This window comes from Rosa rugosa, chromosome 1 (genome assembly GCF_958449725.1).
Source record: "Rosa rugosa chromosome 1, drRosRugo1.1, whole genome shotgun sequence".
Lineage (NCBI taxonomy): Eukaryota > Viridiplantae > Streptophyta > Magnoliopsida > Rosales > Rosaceae > Rosa > Rosa rugosa.
The window spans coordinates 37,415,810-37,434,836 of record NC_084820.1 but is presented as its reverse complement, the minus strand read 5'-3'; the positions used below and the strand labels follow the sequence as shown (position 1 = coordinate 37,434,836).

General features: G+C 37.0%; 1 protein-coding gene across 5 annotated transcripts; it reads left to right on the top strand.

Moving 5' to 3' along the window:
* Positions 1-2,543: 2,543 nt before the first annotated feature.
* LOC133724804 (nuclear pore complex protein NUP160) lies at positions 2,544-18,964 on the top strand. 5 transcript variants are annotated; one of them, XR_009854034.1, is made up of 28 exons: positions 2,544-2,926; positions 3,014-3,146; positions 3,221-3,464; positions 3,643-3,703; positions 4,427-4,584; positions 6,023-6,108; positions 7,121-7,225; positions 7,335-7,432; positions 7,683-7,803; positions 8,302-8,496; positions 8,602-8,794; positions 8,924-9,498; positions 11,238-11,400; positions 11,496-11,770; positions 11,879-12,066; positions 12,930-13,006; positions 13,104-13,450; positions 13,653-13,721; positions 13,830-14,148; positions 14,607-14,735; positions 15,653-15,761; positions 15,845-15,916; positions 16,064-16,199; positions 16,751-16,858; positions 17,032-17,172; positions 17,634-17,807; positions 17,902-18,301; positions 18,807-18,964. XR_009854034.1 is itself a non-coding variant. In XM_062151650.1 (27 exons), exons 1-27 carry the CDS (start codon positions 2,751-2,753, stop codon positions 17,932-17,934), a joined length of 4,470 nt encoding a protein of 1,489 aa, XP_062007634.1. In that variant the 5' UTR covers positions 2,544-2,750; the 3' UTR covers positions 17,935-18,450. The 5 variants fall into 5 exon arrangements, 4 of the variants coding, with proteins under 4 accessions (XP_062007634.1, XP_062007632.1, XP_062007631.1 ...); XM_062151650.1 differs by lacking the exon at positions 18,807-18,964 and having other exon boundaries at positions 8,302-8,484; positions 14,610-14,735; positions 17,902-18,450; XM_062151648.1 differs by lacking the exon at positions 18,807-18,964 and having other exon boundaries at positions 14,610-14,735; positions 17,902-18,450.
* Positions 18,965-19,027: the final 63 nt, after the last annotated feature.

Below are 19,027 nucleotides of genomic sequence, written 5' to 3'. Positions count from 1 at the left end.
TTCATGAGACAGTCTTCCCTCTATTAAGGGGAGATAAGAACTCGAATGTTCAGCAGGAACGACAGGAATTGTTATGGTCTGTCCCTACTATGTCTCATCTCGATCCCTGTTAAAGTGACGAGATCACACAATTCTGCTGCAAACATGCCTGCAAGGATGGACGTCCCTACGAGAGGACGTAGCGCTACCTTACACGGAGGTAGGCATAGCATGAACGCCATAGAGAGTGGCACTCTGGCGTTACAGGCCATGGCCCCAGCTAGGATGCGTGGGAGGCCTGTGGGTTCGAAGGATACTTTGGCACAAACCAATCCTTGGATCATCGACACTCAAAATCCGTCTCATGAGAATCTTCTGGATTATGGTTATCGTTAGGGGACGCCTCAACGTTAGAACCTGTTCATAAGAATATAGAGCTCTATGAAAATTACACTAGCGTACATGAGACGTGAGATAGAAACTCCATCATGATTGATGATGTAGTCGCGCATTTCGTTGTGCATGAGTTGTTGAGTCCGATGATATCGAACCACGCTTCGTTGATGAATGAATGCCAACGTAGAGAAATTTGGCCAAAATGGAAAGATGCGATCCAGGCAGAACTTGATTCTCTAGCGAAAAGGAAGGTTTTTAAGCCAGTGATGCCAACACCTCCTAACATAAAACTTATTGACTAATAGGCCTTAAATAGAAAGCATGTTGAGAAAAAGATATGGTAATCTCGCCTTATGGCGCAAGGCTTCTCACAAAACGCCCTGAAATCGACTACGATGAGACATATTCTCTCGTAATGGATGTCATTGCACTTCACTACCCTGTCAGTTTGGTAGTTTCTGAATAACTGAACATGCAGCTTACAAATGTGGTCACTACGTATCGCTATGGGGATCTAGATACAGAGATATACATGAAGGTCCCAGATGGACTTCAGTTTCCCAAATCAAGTGGCTCTAAACCACGGAGCGCGCGCGTTTGCAATAAGGTTGAACCGCTCACTATATGGATTGAAGCAATCCGAACGGATGTGGTATAACCGTCTAAGTGACTACTTGATTAGGAAATGATATGTTAACAATGAACTATGCCCATGTGTGTTCATAAAAAGAACAAGTTCCGGATTTGCAATAGTAGTGGTTTATGTCGATGACATGAACATAATTGACACCATTAAAGAGTTGAGGGAAACCGCTGAACACTTGAAATCCGAGTTTGAGATGAAGGATTTTGGGAGAACACGATTATGTCTCGGTTTGGAACTTGAGCATCGTGTTGATAGATGTTTAGGCATTTTGACAAGGTCAAGCCTTCAAGCACCTCCATGATCGTCCGTAGTCTTGATCCTGAAAAGGATCCTCTTCATCCGAAGGATGATGACGAAGATGTGCTAGAGGCAAAAGTGCCATACTTAAGTATAATATGCGCATTATTGTATTTAGCTCAATGCACAAGACCAGACATCTCATTTGTCGCGAACTTGTTAGCTAAGGTATAGCTCTGCGCCAACGCGACGCCATTGGATTGGAGTAAAAGATATCTTTTCGGTACTTGAGATGTACGATTGATATTGGCTTGTTTTATTCCTACAGAGAGATGATGGATTCAGACCCATCACACACCAGAAACGCCGCCAACGCTGGCCTGCGTTCTCTATCCCCATCCCAAAACTACATGTGTTTTTGGAAGATTTTGCTGATGCTGGGTACCTCTCTGACCCGCACAAAGGTCATTCCCAAACTGGTTATGTATTCACCATGGGTAAGACCGCGATATCTTAGAGGTCCACTAAACATACCTTAGTCGCTACATCTTTGAACTATGCAGAGATTGTTGCTCTTCACAAAGCAGTTCGTGAATGTATATGGATTAGATCCATAATTACGCATGTTCGAAGTAATTGTGGTTTGGAATCCACCACAGATGAGCCTACTAGCATTTATGAGAATAATGCTGCTTGCATTGAGCAAATGAAGCAAAGCTACATCAAAGACGACAACACCAAGCACATATCGCCTAAGTTCTTCTACAATCAGCAACAATAGAAGCTCCTCAAGATCAAAGTGAACCAGGTTCGATATGAGGACAATGTGGCAGACTTGTTCACTAAGTCATTGCCCAAATCCACGTTCGAGAAACATGTCGCAAGCATTGACTTGCGAAAGTTATCCTAACTCCCATGATCGTAGTCATCAGGGGGAGACTCAGACATCAGGGGGAGATGTCTACATGTATGATCTCGAAACGTGAAGGGTGTGTTGTGCTCTTTTTCCCTTTCGACCGAGGTTATTTTTGTCCCACTGGGTTTTTGTTACTCGACAAGGTTTTTAATGAGACAACGAGAGGAGCACCACGTTTGGGCGACACAAGGGGGAGTGTTCAAGTAAATCCAGAATATGTGTCTGGCCCAAACTATAGGTTACTTGACCTAATTGTAATAGAGTTTTGAATTAGAGATGTAAACGTACTTTCCAATTCCCGTACTTATTATTTTCTTAGTATTTTCTTAGTATGTAAACGTGACCTCATGTCCCAAAAGTAGAATCCGATACGAAAAAATAAATGGGATCGAAATCAATTTTTCAATCTGCACACGAGATTGTTGGCGCCGAAGGTCTTTACAGTAATTTACTCGGTCATCTAAATTGTTCAGTGTAGCCGAAAAGAAAAAGAAGGTTGAATAAACCCCGGAGCGAACAGAGGTTTGAGGCCTAGGGTTTTGCCATAATCGACCCGAGAGTTGGGAATCGGTAGGCATGGAAGTCCCAATCCTCGGCAGCGATTCACTGAAATGGATTGAGTTCCCTATTCCTTCTTCTTCTTCTAATGCCGCCACCGCCACCGCCACCGCCGATGCTGATACTTGTGCCCCTCTCACTCACGATTGCGCTTCTTCCATCGCCATTGGCGACCCTCCTACACATCTCATATGGTTCTTTCTCACTCTCTAACCTCTCTTTCAAATTTCTCCCACTTTCACAATCATTCAATTTTTTTTTTTTCCGGCTATTTGTACCAGGAGAATCCACAAGCATCTCCCTCACTCTCTCGAATTACTCGAGCTCTCTGCTAACAAAGAATTTCCAAAACTCGGACTGCGAATCACTTTTCCACAAGCACTCTCTTCCTCCGTTTTTCTTTGCAAAAATGAGGTACTCACACTTTCAACTTCTCTTTTCTCACTGGGCTGCGTCGCCTACTCATGTACATTATATGAATTTTGCAGATTGATGTCGGTTCCAGGAGCCACCCTTATTTGCTCTACGCATTGACCGTCTCCGGAGTCGCTTACCTTTTGAGACTTGGAACCGTCTCTAGTTATGCTTCCAGCTCTGTTATTAGAGAGTTTAGCTTGCATCCCCACGGACCTATAACCAGTGCCGCAGCAACGCCAGCCGGATGTCTTGTTGTAGGTCGGAATGACGGCTCACTTGCTTGCTTTCAACTCACACTTGAATCCACTGCTCCTGGTATTATCTCGCGGCCTCTCTGATTCTTATAATCGTTGAAATGCTCTTTAGTTTGCTGACATTGATTCCCATTAGTCTAATGTTTTCCCTCTGACAATGTCGGTTTGTATTCTGGATTTAGTAGCATGCTGCTTTGTTGCGCTCCCTTAATTCGAAATGTTCTTTCCTACTTCCATAGGTTTTCTGCAAGAGCTACGGGATGATCCAGGAATCGGTAGTTTGTGGGGTTTCATGTCAAGGTAGGTTCACTTAACTATATTACCCTCAACATGCAATTTTTTGACATTTAGTTTGATAGCGTTTTGGTGTCATTCTGATCTTTTGTTTTCTTGATGAACTTTGAATCTAAGTATGCTCCCAATTGTGTGGTAGACTTGGCATTCAGATGCCAAAGACCAAAATATGTAGGCTATTTGTTTTTCTTCTCATATCTAATTCTCAGATTGGCAATTCTACCCTGCCCCATACCTAATTTTGGTTTGTGAGGGGGCAGGGCTTCAAAATTCCCCACCCCTTGGACAAAATGATTTCCACATCTTTTGCACTGTGAAGAGAGAGTACTTATGTAAATTATGTTAATTTTTATCATCCAATGAAAAAAGTAGGAATTACTTGAAATAATCAATCTGTGTATAGAATTTCCAGTTATCTGTTCATCAATATTTCATGTTTGGAATGTTATAGGTTAAATGACACATGTAGAGATAATGTAGTGACTGAACTAGGTGACTCCTCTTGAGAATGAACATCTGAGAGTGCCTAAAATGGTAGTTCTGTTGTGTGTCATAGCATTTTCTGATAAGTAAGCAAATGAGTATCCCTAAAAACACGAGGATCACTTTATTCTGTTGCCTTTTAACCTTATGATTTCTAGGCATATATTGTAACATGCCTTCTTAATTATTCTGTTCTATCCTCGGGCAATGAAATTCAACAAATGGTAGATGAAAAATATATTGCAGGGGTAGGACAGTAGGCGCTGTGCAGGACTTGGCTATATCTATGGTTCATGGGAAACCACTTATATTCGTTATTCATACGGATGGGGTGTTACGAGTATGGGATATATCATTTCATAGCAGGCTCTTTTCCCATAAGATGAACGGTCTTACAATGGCAGGCAAGTATTACCATTTTCCTCATTCTTTTTGTGATTGTTTTTATGTTGTCCTTAAGTATTCGCTCCTCATTACCACTTAATAAAAATAGGGATCTCTCAAACCAAAACTTCTTATATTTAATACCCTTGTATGGTACTTTTTGTACATGAATGAACTTTTTAGCATACACTTTACATTTGTACAATAAGCACTTTATGCTGGAGAAATACTCTTAAGAGAATCATACTATGGTCAGCAGTTAAATCAGATAGGGATACGTTTAACAGGTTTTTGGGTTTGCAGTGTCCAGTGAATGTGCCTAGGATACTCGCTGACCAGTAACATGTTAATAACGGATGGGGTTTTTGGGGTTGTCTCATGTTTGGCGTATAATTATCGTATTCTGTTTTACAGTATAGTTGTTAACAAGTTACTCATATTAAAGATTTGAAGGTATTGTAAACTGATATAAAAATTAGTCATCTTTATGTGTGCAATTAAGTGACCAATAATGATGGGGAAATGGCTGCAAAATGTTTTCTGCAAATTAATGTCCGTAGAAATTACAATTTTTAAATTATCTTTTTAAATGGGTAGAATTCGTGAGACATAATTTTCATGTCAAGTTCCATTTTGATGATTGATTATATTGATATAATGAAAAAAAGGAAAACTGGGAAGCCTCATATGTGAATGAAGATTGGCTGTAAGAATGAATTTTGGAGACTATACAAATATATGTTAGTTTTCAAGTATAGTTTACGGGAATGGCTACCTGTAGTGTTTGGGCTGGGATACCACAACACGTATCTGGTTGATTAACTTCGATACATACTGAACCCTCCACATGTTTTCTCTAAAATCAAAATCTTCCAGGTTTTTATTTTTTATTCCACAAACAGATAACAAAGTCAATGAAGACTAATTGTTATATTGACTTTAAAGTTATAGGTACAAGTAATATATGTGTGTGTGTGTGTGTGTGTGTGTCATCCCTCCTAGAACAACGTTCTCTTTTAGACCTTTCAACCAATCAATACGACCCCGGAGGGCAGCTTTTGCTAAAACTCGAGCAGTTTCTTGAAAACTTGCTTCGGATATATACATATATTACTTGGTTTAAATTAAATCTGAAATTTCCTGGCATGGACTTTGGGCAATGAAATGATTTTCTCATGACCCAAAGGTCTTTTGATGTTGGCTCATAGTTTGTATAGCTTTGTAAGACCATATGTTTCTTCAAATTTTCCCTTTGAAACTTCCATCATCTATGCTCTTCAGCAACAAGAAAATAAAATTTCAATAATCTATTGCATGTATTATTCACCCTTATAAATCAGAACATTCTTGTTTATTCAAAATTGCAAAGTGATCCTTTACCCACGTGTATCCCCTTTTAAAATGACAAAACATTTTACTTTAATTTTATGATTTTCCCCCCTATTTTGTATGGTGCAGGAGCTGCATTGGTAAGGTTATGGGTTGGTCAAGCTGACAATGATTCGAGCATAATTCCTTTGGCAATCTTGTACAGACATAATTCGGTATGGAGACACAATACTACCGCTAAGATTTTAAATTTTCTAATGAAGGCAAAATTTGAATGCAATATGTCTTCTATACCCTCCTTCATTGCCACGTTTTTTTTTTGTATATATGAGTGTTTCTATATATAGTAGTTGGTTAGGATTTTTCTATTTAACTTCTCCTCAACCTCAAGGTAAGCTTAACAAATAAAATATAAAAGAAATACGGAGATATTCAGAAAAGTCTGCTTGAAAAAAAAGAAGCAATATAGATATGTAAATTATATTTTGTATTTTATCTCAGTATTGCTCGTAATTTTGTTCACATTGTCACATCTTATTATCATTCTGACATCCAAAAATGAATAGCATGCCCCTTTGCAAAGTTGACATTTCTAGGTTTAACGTTTATAAATGTTATTGAGATCCTTAATATCAAAATATTATTATTATTATTATTATTGTTATTGGCTGTCTTGATGTTGGCCATTTGTGATTTGATGTTTTGTTTGGTTTGGAAGTGCACAGAAATATTAGTAGTGATCGTGGCCTACGTTTGGCCTGGTGCTTGTTTTAATGTAAAAGCATTCAACTTCTTCATGAGTTCTTGCAATTCATGTTCTCTTTAAGCACCACATAACATAAGAGATCACATTCTAATATGATGTCCGAATGAGGCATGGCACCCACAGTATTTGCAATTCTTATTACTTCCCAGCTAGGGATCATTTCAAATATCCTCAAGTTGACTTTTAGGATTAAAACTGCTTCAAAGCAACACACAGCAGAAACAATGGTGGATTACATATGCACCCCCCAAAAGATTAAAGTGGCAGTAGCTAAGAATTAGTGAAAATTTATCACTTTAGTATTAACTTATGGTTCAGTTCTAAACTGCAGATAGAAATCAGTAATATTCCTCTAGCGCATGACTTGATGTATCTTCTATATGCATTCAGTTACCCAAGCCTGATATTATAAATGCATTTTCTGCTTTTGTTTTTATTGATTCCTTGGTGATTTTGTGAAGGAAATGAGCTCAGAGACGATCTACGTATATAGCCTCCATTGTAACGTGGGAGACAGAATTGTTTTATCGTTGGATCCTTCAGAACAAATTTTTCCTATTGAGGAGGTAACAAATTTTCTTTTTGTCCATCCACTCTTTGTATTTAATAAGTTTTGTGTCTATGTGGAGCTATATCTCTAACACCAAATGTGTTATCTATTTGCTTTTTCCATAGGATGGATGGATTGATGTCAAACTTATTTCCAACAAGATATGCATATTGAAAAATCAGGGACTAGTGCTTCACAAGTTGTTGCATACAAATGTCAACATGTAAGTGTACTCACTCCTATAAATTTTTAATTGACTGTGGTTTAACCATATTCTTAGTTCCTTCTAAGTGTTTTAATCTCAACCCTTGATATTAACAAGATGGTAGGTGACCATGAACAGTACTCATTATGGATATCTGTTTATCAGGAATTCTTATCATTTTGTGTTTGGGTCCACTATACAGTGTACATGACTATTTTAAATATAGATGAGTGCTCTCTTCCTTTCTTATTTGCATTTGTATTTGTAGGGTAGATGCAGTTTGTTATGCTTTGCAAGAGGACTTCGTTGCAGATCAACTCTTTCAAAGTTCTGAACATTCTTCGGATGACCTTCTTTTGATAACTCATTCAATATTTTCATCTTCAAAGGTATGCTGTCTGAGTCTTATATTTTTTGTTTGTAGACTAGCATCCTATATCCTTCATAGGATGGTCTGATTCCTGTTCGAGACTCAGATTTTCCCTGCTTGAAAATTTGGTGTACGTGTACAGATGAATTTGAGCTTGTTTGCAAGTATTGACTAAAAAGAGGTGGTTAGGCTAGAATAAAGGTCATTATCAATTAAATAATTATGTCTCCAATTAGGACAATCAACATAATCAGGGAGGAAGACATTTTACAGACAACTCTTATTCTTTCCTACTTTTGCATATCTTATCTAATTTTGGATAACTTCAAAAAGAATTTATCGAGATGACACAAAAATTTGGGATTAAGGGTGTAACAGCATAAGAGGGTTGAGTTTAAACATATATGTAAAATAAACATTTATAAGCTTTTGTAAGATGCATGCTTGTTCCAAGCAAGATGTTACTATATGTTGCAAATGTTGCTTACAATGCTTTGCTTGATGTGAATTTGTACAGGATCATATTCTACCCGTTGTATCTTCTATTTTCTTACGTAGGCTGCTTCTTCCTGGCATTCATCATAATGCTGCTTTGCGCACAACTTTGTTGGATTATAATAGGCACTGGACTGAGTCAGATTTCCACTCCTTAACTGCTGACGGGTTGAAGAAGGAAATTCTTTCCCTGATTGAACATGAGGTTTTCCTAATGGTTTGAATTGATTCTTTCTCATACACACACACACGCACACACTGGAGGAGGGAGGGAATCACTTGGATTTAGTAACCAACTGATAAACTTTGTATATTGTGATAGGGTCTGACTGGTAATTCATCGTCAATATTTTGCTGCTGGAAAATTTTTTGTGCTCGCTATTTCCAAAACTGGTGCAAGAGCAATGCACCATGTGGCCTGCTTGTTGATTCCTCAACTGGCACTGTTGGTTTAATTAGAAAGAGTTCAGTATCTCTTTTTCGTTCTTTGGAGGATATTGAGCGGGTTAATGATGGTATCTCACTGACCCTTTACGTGAAGTCGAGTTAATTCTTGCTTCTGTTTTTCAGAATTTTTTTTTGTTGTTTGATAGTTTGTCGTTTGTTAAGATATGGTTTCTCATATTCAAATTCATGCTTGATAGGCTCTTTGGATGAACTTGGCAATTTTCCAAGCTTTGGGTTGGATTCATTTGATGAGACTCTTGATTGTGAGCTACTTGCTGAAATGCTCAGATGTGTCATTAACGTCAGCCAGCAATTGGGCAAAACAGCTTCTGCTATATTTTATGAATCACTCATTAGTGCACCACCAGTTATCTCATCTGAAGAAATTATTCCGCGCCTATTGAAGATATTAGAAACTGGATATAGTTCAACAGCCGCAGTGCTTCATATATCAGATCTTGGACCTGATGTTGCCTGGGAGAAAAATCTAGCAGATCACAAAAATTTGAGGAAATTTTCAATTGACATGATGTTGTCTCTTCATGCTTTGCACGAGAAATCTGGCACATGGAGCCGTATTTTGAGTGTGATTGAGAACTATCTAAAGTATCTCATACCTCGGAAAATTATACAAAAATTTGATGCTGAAGTAGCATTGGATATCAATGCCTCCATCTTGGTCCAGGCTATGTCTCAAGTTGCAAAGGTTATGTTTGAGTCTGCACTGGATATTCATCTGTTTCTAAGCTATCTAGTGAGCATTAGTGGGCAGGTCAGTTTTTATTTAATCTTTTTACTTATTAAGTTTCGAAGTTCTTTCAGTTTTGGTAAAATAAAAGAAACTCTAATGAGCACTTTAATTTATTGAAACTAGAAATTCCCACACACCCAATGGGTGTGAGAGTGGAGGTAGTGATATGAAGATGGTAGATTGTCATGCAAATTTTAATTATTTATTTTTATTTTTTTGCTATTTGTGGTTTGACATTTTTATCCTTAATCAGAAATTGGTATTCGAACTTACGTAAAAAGAAAAATCTGTTATGGTTGACAAATCCTCTTCTGTTATAGATAAGTGATGTATGTTCATAGATGTATGCTGCCTGTTTGTGTACTATGCATGTAGCCTGTTAGAGGTCTGTCCGGTTCAATGTATTCTTCTTCTCCTTTGTTTTGATGAGGCTTTTTGTCCTTGTCCTTCCTCTTTTGGTTTTAGGGACAGTGTGCGACTGAAGTAATACCATAATTCGTTAATAAATGAAGAGAATGTTTATTTATTTATTTATTTATTTTTGAAGTAATGAAGAGAATGTTAGTGCTTCAAGGTTTCTTATAAAAAAAAAAAAATTTCTTTATCGTTTTTCTGTAATACCAGGTGTGAGAATTTAAGTGCTTCTCTTGATAGTATTACTTTGAAGACCAAATTTGTTCCATGAGTAGGATGACTAATTTATTTTTACACGTGATATGTACGACTTGATTGATGCATTTCTCATCAAATTTTTTCTTGATGTGTTTTTAATTGCAATTTCCTACTTTGGCTTCATTTAACTGATGAAAATGTACTTTGTGGCAGAATTTAATTTTGCTCTTGTAAAGTGATTTGCTATCGAGCAATAGTTCACTGTGTTTGCACAAAAGTATCATACAAGTTTGTATTTTCCTGTGACCTGGTGATAGCCTATAATTGTGTGGTTTACCACTAAACTAACTATCAACTTAGTAGTGAGGGTTGTTGGTGGTTGAAGGGGAACGATGGTGGTGGTCAATAAATTACTTCTCCTGGAAAATGGTCTACAGAGATCGAAAGGATAGGTGTTGTATGGTTTATGATATTAGAAAACAAAAAATAGGTAAAAAGGATATGATGTGTATGTTTCATGATTTTACTGGGGTATATATTTCTGATCAGTTTGGTGACCAATGTCTAGAAGGGCTTATGAAAGGTTTCATGACTAGAACGATTTTGGCTTTGCAAGGCGTCTGTTACTGGATTTGGTGTTGGTGGCGAAAGAAGTGCTGGAAGAGTATTATATGAGAAAAGACGAAGGGTTTAATGACTTTATTCTCTAAGATTTATGTTGAAAGGGTGTACAACTGTTTGGATGGAGGATCTCTTGACCCGTCTTTCTTTTCCACATGTCAATTGATTAATAAGTTACTCTGATGCTTGCTTCCAAAACTTTAAAAGTTAATGTACATAATGGTTTGCTGTCTATTCTCTTGCCTTTGGTATAGTTGACACTTCTGATATTATGTCTTACTCCATAGTTAGAGTCTTAACCTTCGGGGTGTGTGTGTGTGTGTGTGTTGTTGTTGAATATGAGAGAAGACAACATGGAGACATTGTGTTCCCTGAAAGTCAGCCAACTAAATAACACAAATAAAAGAGGGCTTCCACAACAAAGAACCAACTAAGACATTATAGCACTCCAATTTAATAGAATAGAATGAAAGATCAATCCAGTAAACTTCTAATAGATCTTTTTTGCCCTTTCTTGTTGCATGCAGATCAATATGCTACATGATGATATATCCAAAATACAGCTTGAGTTGGTTCCAGTGATTCAAGAAATCATTTATGAGTGGCTTCTCTTACATTTCTTTGCCACCACACCATCTGAATCAGCTGCAATTGAAGATTTCAGCTCTCAACTTTCATTGTTACAAATTGGTATGTTAATGCCATTGCTGGATCCTTTATAGGCTTTTAGCTAGTGTCGCTAGATTTATTGTTGCCCTGATGATTATCCAATGTTTATGGTTCAGATAGCAACACAGGCAGAAGATCATGGAATGAGAAGCTTGGGAAGTGCGAGTTCACTCTGGCTTTTATATTCTTACTTAATGTTAGAAGTTCCTCCAAAGACCAGAGCCACTTTTCTCCAAGAAGCATACCAAACGTTCAGGACATAATTGATTCAATACGAGAATTTGCTAGCTGGATCATGTGGGGCCAGAATGGGGAATCCCTTACTGTCCTGAGGCGTGCAGCGGATCTTGCATTGATCCTGCTACGGCACGGGCAGTATGATGCTGTTGAGGTTATTTCTCTACATACAGTTTCCTACTAGTAGCTGAGCTTTTCTTGTTCACGAATGCTTTGTTGAACTATGTACTTACTTCAACTGTTATTTATGTACTGTGTAAAGCACCTACTCACTATTGTGGAGGCACATTTACAAAAGGAGAAGACTTCTCATCGTATTCAAGCTACAGATGGTGGATGGTGCATACTGCATCATCTTTTAGGATGCTGTTTCCTTGCTCAAGCACATCGTGGATTACATGGGGTCCTGAAAGAGAGGAAAGTTCATGAAGCTGTTCGTTGTTTCTTCAGGTATTGTTTTCTGTGTTTTCTATCTATCATTTAATACCTCCCCTAGCGAGTTACCCCCTTAAAGTGGCTTTGGATTTTTTCTTTTTTCCAAAATGAAACAGCTTTTATTGATCAGATCATAAAAAGGATTATACAACAAAGAGTTGTTTATTTTGGCCTTGCGTATATTGCAGTGAATTTTCATATTTACACTGAATCTTTAAATCTGTTAAGAAAATCTTATTGAGAAAAGAATAAAGGTATCCCAGTGTTGGAATGTGGAATGTGGTCATTTTTATTGTTGGAATGTGGTCATATTTTTATTGACGTTGTTTGGGCTGTAGCATATGAAACACTCTGAATTAATAGAATAGGGAGCATACACACACATATTTTTGTTTGTGTATTAGGCCCCTTCCATTAAATCTCTGCACATAAACTATAGAAGAAAAAATTATCAACAATCAGTCCAGCTCCTATTCTCAGAAAATTTCATTCATGGATATCAAGCTGTAGAGGTGAAAAATAAATCTATGACTTTATAATGCCATATAGAGAGCTGCTTGGTGTGCATTTAAACTATTCTAAAGCTTACTCCTATTCTATTACCCATTACTTGAATGTGCATGTGATAAAGAAAATGCTTCTAGTTTTTAGCATTTTCTTCAACAGCTCTACTCTTGATCATAGTAAGAATGAAAAGGTTTATTGTTAAACCAGAAAAGAGGGGAAAATAATGTGCATGCAAGGAAATAGTGAAGGTTCTATTAAAATAATCACGTGTAATGCTGTGATTTGCACTTGCGCGATCATTAAAGTTCCAATTTTCAAATGCTCATTTACTTAACTCTGATGAAAATATACAATGTAATTTATCTATTCAGAGCTGCATCTGGAAATGGCTCAGCGCAGGCCTTACAAAGTTTGCCTCAGGAAGCGGGGTTGCCACATCTTGGTATCGGTGAGTTTGTTACCTTTATGCATTAAACAATAATTAATGTTATGAATTTTGTTTTTATTTTTTGCTGTTTCCTTTGCCTTGCCTTTCTTTGGTTCAGATGGTAGCGTATCAGATGCTTCATGGAGGCTCCATTACTATCAGTGGGCAATGCAGATATTTGAGCAATATAATATTAGTGAAGGTGCATGTCAGTTTGCTCTTGCTGCGCTTGAGCAAGTTGAGGAAGCTTATAGTGCAAACAATGAGTCCCATGACAGAGCTCCATTTGATGAATCAGTATCTACCATCAAAGGAAGACTTTGGGCACATGTTTGCAAGTTTACTTTAGATCTCAATCTCTTTTATGATGCGTATTGTGCAATAATTTCAAATCCAGATGAGGAGAGCAAGCACATCTGGTTGAGGCGTCTTATAATTGTTCTTTATGAACGTGGTGCCATAAAGGTATCCAATCGCATTCCTGATTCATCCTTGTTTGCTTTCAACAGTTTTTTCTTTCTAGTTTACTAGTTTGAGTACGGATCCCACAAATTGAATTAAGGGATTGAGGGATTGCGGCAGCTGATTTCTTATTTCCACTTGAGCTTGCAATGTATCACTGGCTATTTCTTATATAAATTTTTTCTTCTATTGTTATTGATTGCAGATTCTTTGTGGTGGTCAGCTACCATTCATTGGTCTTACAGAGAAGGTGGAACAAGAGCTTTCATGGAAGGTATAACTTAGTAAGACCTGCTGGGTATTGTGTTTTAATATAGATTCGTGCTTTTTTTTTTTTTTTTGTCCCGGTGATCATTTTTCTTTCTTTTAATCAAATATGCAGGCTGAGCGGTCAGACATTTTAGCAAAGCCAAACTTATATAAGTTGCTTTATGCATTTGAAATGCATCGGCATAACTGGCGAAAAGCAGCAAGCTACATGTACCTTTATTCTGCTCGTTTGAGAACTGAAACATCTCTGAAAGGGTACCAGCAATTGTGGCGAGCACTGAAGGAGATACTGAATGGGCTCTCTGCTGCTATCAACGCACTTCATCTTGTTCATCCAGCATATGCTTGGATTGATCCTCTCCTTGAGAGAAATGCTATTCACAATGAGCAGTATCCAAGTAAAAAGGCTAGAATAACAATTGAAGACCAGCGTAAGTGATGGAACAGCCAAGAAATTCTGTTTTTATTTATTTTTTTATCTTCAGATCATGATTACCATGCATATTTTGATAAACTATATACCTATAGTTTTGATCCTCAATTTTCTGAGCAACAGAAAAAAGGCTCACCAACTGTTGGATCAAAATTCAATGGCTGATATTGAAAACACTAATTACTACAATTCTATATTTTATTCTTTTGTATGGAATGCTGCCCTCACCAGTAAGATATCACTTTTTGAGAAGAGATAATGAATGTACGCACAAAATAGGAGACATGAATTCAGACACACACACACACACACACACAGAATCCCTCAAGTTGCGCAATTCGAAGGATCCCTTACTGGAAGGCCCTGGACATTTATGTGTGCGTGTTTGTATATAGATTCCTTGTATTAAACTTTCTAATCTAGTGCCTTGTTTTTTTTTTTTTTTTTGTATTGCAGCAGCAAGCAATGATGTTGATCCTCAAAGTTGGAAATCTTATATAGATATTCAGAAAATTGAAAACGAGTTTGTGCTTACTTCAGCAGAATATTTGCTTTCACTGGCACATGTCAAATGGACAAATACAGGTAACTGCTTTTCTGCTAATTAGGTTATATACTTTTTCAAGCAATTAACCTGAGATGACCATAAACCATAATCCCCACTTTTTATGTACAAAGAAAAGGAATTAGTACAATTATATATAATATATATACCTATTTGAGGGCAAAAAGAAGAAGAAGAAGAAGAAGAATGAGTCATTTACTTTCCTAGTCTCCCCCTACTCTGTGTTTTTCCACCCTGCTATCAAAGCATTAGGGAGGGAAAGATAGATAACAAATAAGTGACTACCCACTAGTGATCTAAATAGTCAAAAAATTTCTTGGAAATCTTCCAAACCTCTTCTTAGCTTTTGTCTTCAAGGTCTTGAAGAATAAATGAAGCACAACTACAACTTCATGAACAAGATCAAAAGCTCTGCTATAGAAACTTGCCCTGAATGTTATGTAAGCTTGGGGTATGGGGTTATGAATTGATAGTAATCATGTCCTCTTCTGTTTACAGCAGTATAATAACACTGTCAGAATTAAACCCCCCCCCCCCCAAAAAAAAAAAAATGTCACTGTTGCGAACGAGTGATCATAGTTTATTCATCACATGGTTAGCAGCTATCATAAATTGTCTTTCCTTTGCCATTGATCATATTCTAACTCAACCCTAGGAGGAAAAAATCCAGCAGAGAACAGCTTTTACAAGCCCTCCTAGGGATATTACCCATCCTTTTCCTTTGTGAGTCGGCCAATATGTCCCAACCTATCTGAGCACTCATCTTAACTCAGATAGAGATCCAATGCTTGAAGTAGGAATTTTGTTGTCTACATCTGATGGTTTGGCTTGAAGAATTTTGTCGGAAATGTTTGCTTTGCCTTCTTAATTCACTTTTTATTGTTGTGATTATATTTTATTATTTTCTTCAAGTTGAAACCTCCTTGATTTCTTTCAGGAACCCAGAAAGCACCATTGGAGTTGGTTGATCTCTTGATCCAGACAAATCTATATGATATGGCATTTACAGTTCTTTTAAGATTCTTCAAAGGTTCAGAGTTAAAGAGGTACATGTCTATATTATTTACTATTACAACTATGTATTTCCTTTATATGCATTAAATGTAACCTGAGGTTAACTTTTTTTCAGGGGATTGGAAAGAGTTTTCTCTGCTATGTCACTAAAATGCTGTCCACATATAGTTAATTCTTCAAGGGTCGGGTAAGATTAGTCTATTCCATGCCATGCAATTGGCTGCAATACTTTTAATTTTTGCTCAATTGGGATCTTGTAATAGTTACTTTCTTTTACAGCTAGGCTACACAATTCTTAAAATTGAAACTAAATGATGCATTTCATAACTTTCAGGGATGATTCGACAACACGGGGTCTTCTGTTGACTTCTTCAAAGGATGAAGTGATCGTTCATGGTTCACCAGATACAAGTTCAGCAAATCAACAATCCAGCGGAATTAATCAATGGGGAACTCTCGAGCTTTATCTTGTGTGTATCTTCTGCACCTTTTTACTTCTCCATGTTTGGTTCATAAGATGAAAAATCAATTTTCCAAATTTGGGATTTTAAATGGGTTATAACACAACATGTTGTTGATCATGGACTGGCCAAAGTTTTGCTTTTAATTTATGCGCAAAAAAAAAAAAAAAAAAAAAAAACACGAAGTAAACTGGGATTATGATTCCAATCCATAAGAGTATTTGGTTCTTGGTTTTTATTTGAGGTGTGATCAGCTTCCGAAATTTAAGTGTTTTAGTATCCTAATGTGATTAGAGGTGTACAATGTTTATATTTTATACCCTCTTAGGTTGTGAACTTATGATATTCTCATCACAAATGTTGGTGAAAGGTTGGCTACCTTCTTTCTTTGTCAAACTAGTCATATAAATGTATTAAATGAAATCAGGACAATGTATAGATATTCCATATCACAGGCTAATGTGTTTTGTTCATTCTTCATGTTCTCCCCGTTCTCTCTCTTTGCTACCTATATGTAATTTTCTTTGTATTTTAAATTGTTATACATTCACAATATGCAGGACCGATATAAAGTCTTCCATGCACGTCTACCATTTTTTGTTGCTGAAACTCTTCTTCGTACGGATTCTCAAATCGAACTGCCTCTTTGGTTGGTTAAATTATTCAAGGTAACAATATAGGCTGAACCGGACCAAAAAGATACACTCTGTATGCTGTATATGCAATGTAGTTCATCGATTTCCAATTAACTATGTTTTCTTATTCTTTCTTAATGGGATAGCTTCAAAAGACACATTCTCTTCACTTGATAGCCTTATGACATGCGCTTGACTGTTGACAGGATGGCAGGAGGGAAAAGACATTGAGGATGACTGGCCAAGAATCAAGTCCGGCATTATTATTTCAACTATATGTTGATTATGGTCGATATAGAGAAGCTACGAATCTGTTGCTTGAGTACATAGGTTCTTTAGCATCCATGGTAAAGTCCAGCCTTCTCTTTTCTATCTTAAGCTTCTGAATTCTTGCTCAGTTGATATTATCTGTACCTATGTTATATCATTAGATATTGTTGTGTTTGTGCAATTTGCAATATGAATATAGAAACTTGATCAAAGTGACACACAAATGTAGGTGTTGCTTTCATGTTGTTTATTTTTCTTTTAGAATAGGATATTTATGTCCATGATTATTTGATCTTGAGATATCAGTAGATATAACATACATTGGTGGGTCATTGTGGGGTACTTGGATAAACTTGAAAGGGCACTGTCACATTGAATATGTAAAGAGCTTTCAATAGCTCACAAAGTGGTAGAAAATGGGTATCCTGAGTCACCCACCAGTTAATTGGCCATTATTTCCTTATGCTGAATAGGCCTTATAGCAAGTGTGTCTATGATTCCTGTCAGTAGTTTTAACTTAAGATGTTTCCGTTAGCAGAGACCAGCCAACATCATGAATCGTAAAAGACCATTTGGAGTTTGGTTTCCATATACAACAATTCAGCGCCTCTGGTGCCAACTTGAGGAAATGATAAATTCAGGTCACATGGTAGATCAATGTAAGCAGCTCAAAGATTTGCTACATGGAGCTTTGCTGAAACATCTCCAACTGGTAATCTATATTTTCAATCTACAGCTACCCCAGGATGGACATTTAGCCTTGTCGTGTATGAAATGCCCAACATCTTTCACCTGTTGTTTTTCAGGTAAAATCGGACTCGGAAGATGCAGTTAGTTGAGTGAGTCATTTCAGAAAATAAGATGAAAACGGATGCAATCTCGAGTATCATTTGCTGTAAAGATATGCATCAGCTATCACCTGACAAGTGCCGCAAGTCTAACAAGCCAGTAGTGGGCCTCCTCCTAACACAGAATATAAAATGCCCGACTCTTGGTACTCATCAGGGTAATTGAACTCTTCTAAGGCTGAGAAACACTAGAACTAGATATAACAAATTGTATTTTTGGTTCCAGCAAATTGGTTAGCCATTGAATTCTAATAGACAATCGGAGAAGATGGTGCTGATAAACCAAGATGAGCTGTTTGTATTAGACGGCAGGGAACCCACTTTTCTGTGCTTTTTGTTGGTGATTGAAAACTCAGAGGTAATCACTATGCAAAGTGATTGACATCTTCCCCCCCTCCCTTTCTACATGTATATATATACACATTACATCTTGAAACCTATATTAACTAGAGATGGGGAATATATATTACATGATAATTAGTGAACTTGTTAGAAGTTCAGTTTATACTGGTAACAAGCACTGTATCTCGTTGGTAGAATGAAAGTTGATGCATCCGTTTCTTAATCTACAAAATACAAACTCTGCAACCAGCGCTTGCTTTTTTCTTATATATATATATATATGCATATCAATGAAATGGATTCCAGACTTTTGTTGTTCTGAAGTACTTTTTCTTCCTTAAACATCACATTATGTCGGTTGCAATTTTGCAATGAGCACGCAAACAATTGTACAAAAATGATTCAAATTGCTGTGCAGACTTCTCTCTTAGAAATACTGCACATTTTTTGTTTACTTTTTCTAGTCCAATCCTTGTTTACACTATGATTTCTAATCCAATTTCTGCATCCCTGAATGGTAGGCTGGAAGAGGGACGAACCCAAGAATTGTTCAACATCTTGTCATCCAAGAGAGAGAATGTAACAAATACGAAACCCCCCAATTCTGAAGTTGTGATAATAAAATGAATTCAAAGTTGCAAATAGATTAAATGAAAAGCCAACTCAATGTAAAGATAATCCTCTCAATCCAAGTGTAAAATAGGATAACAAACTCATTGTTTCTGGGTTTTGAACTTGCGAA

Coding starts and splice junctions, on each gene's coding strand:
- LOC133724804 (XM_062151647.1), top strand. CDS start 2,751: ATGGAAGTCCCAATCCTCGGCAGCGATTCACTGAAATGGATTGAGTTC. Junction 14,736..15,652: donor TGTCAAATGGACAAATACAG/GTAACTGCTTTT, acceptor GATTTCTTTCAG/GAACCCAGAAAGCACCATTG. Junction 17,808..17,901: donor TGCTGAAACATCTCCAACTG/GTAATCTATATT, acceptor GTTGTTTTTCAG/GTAAAATCGGACTCGGAAGA.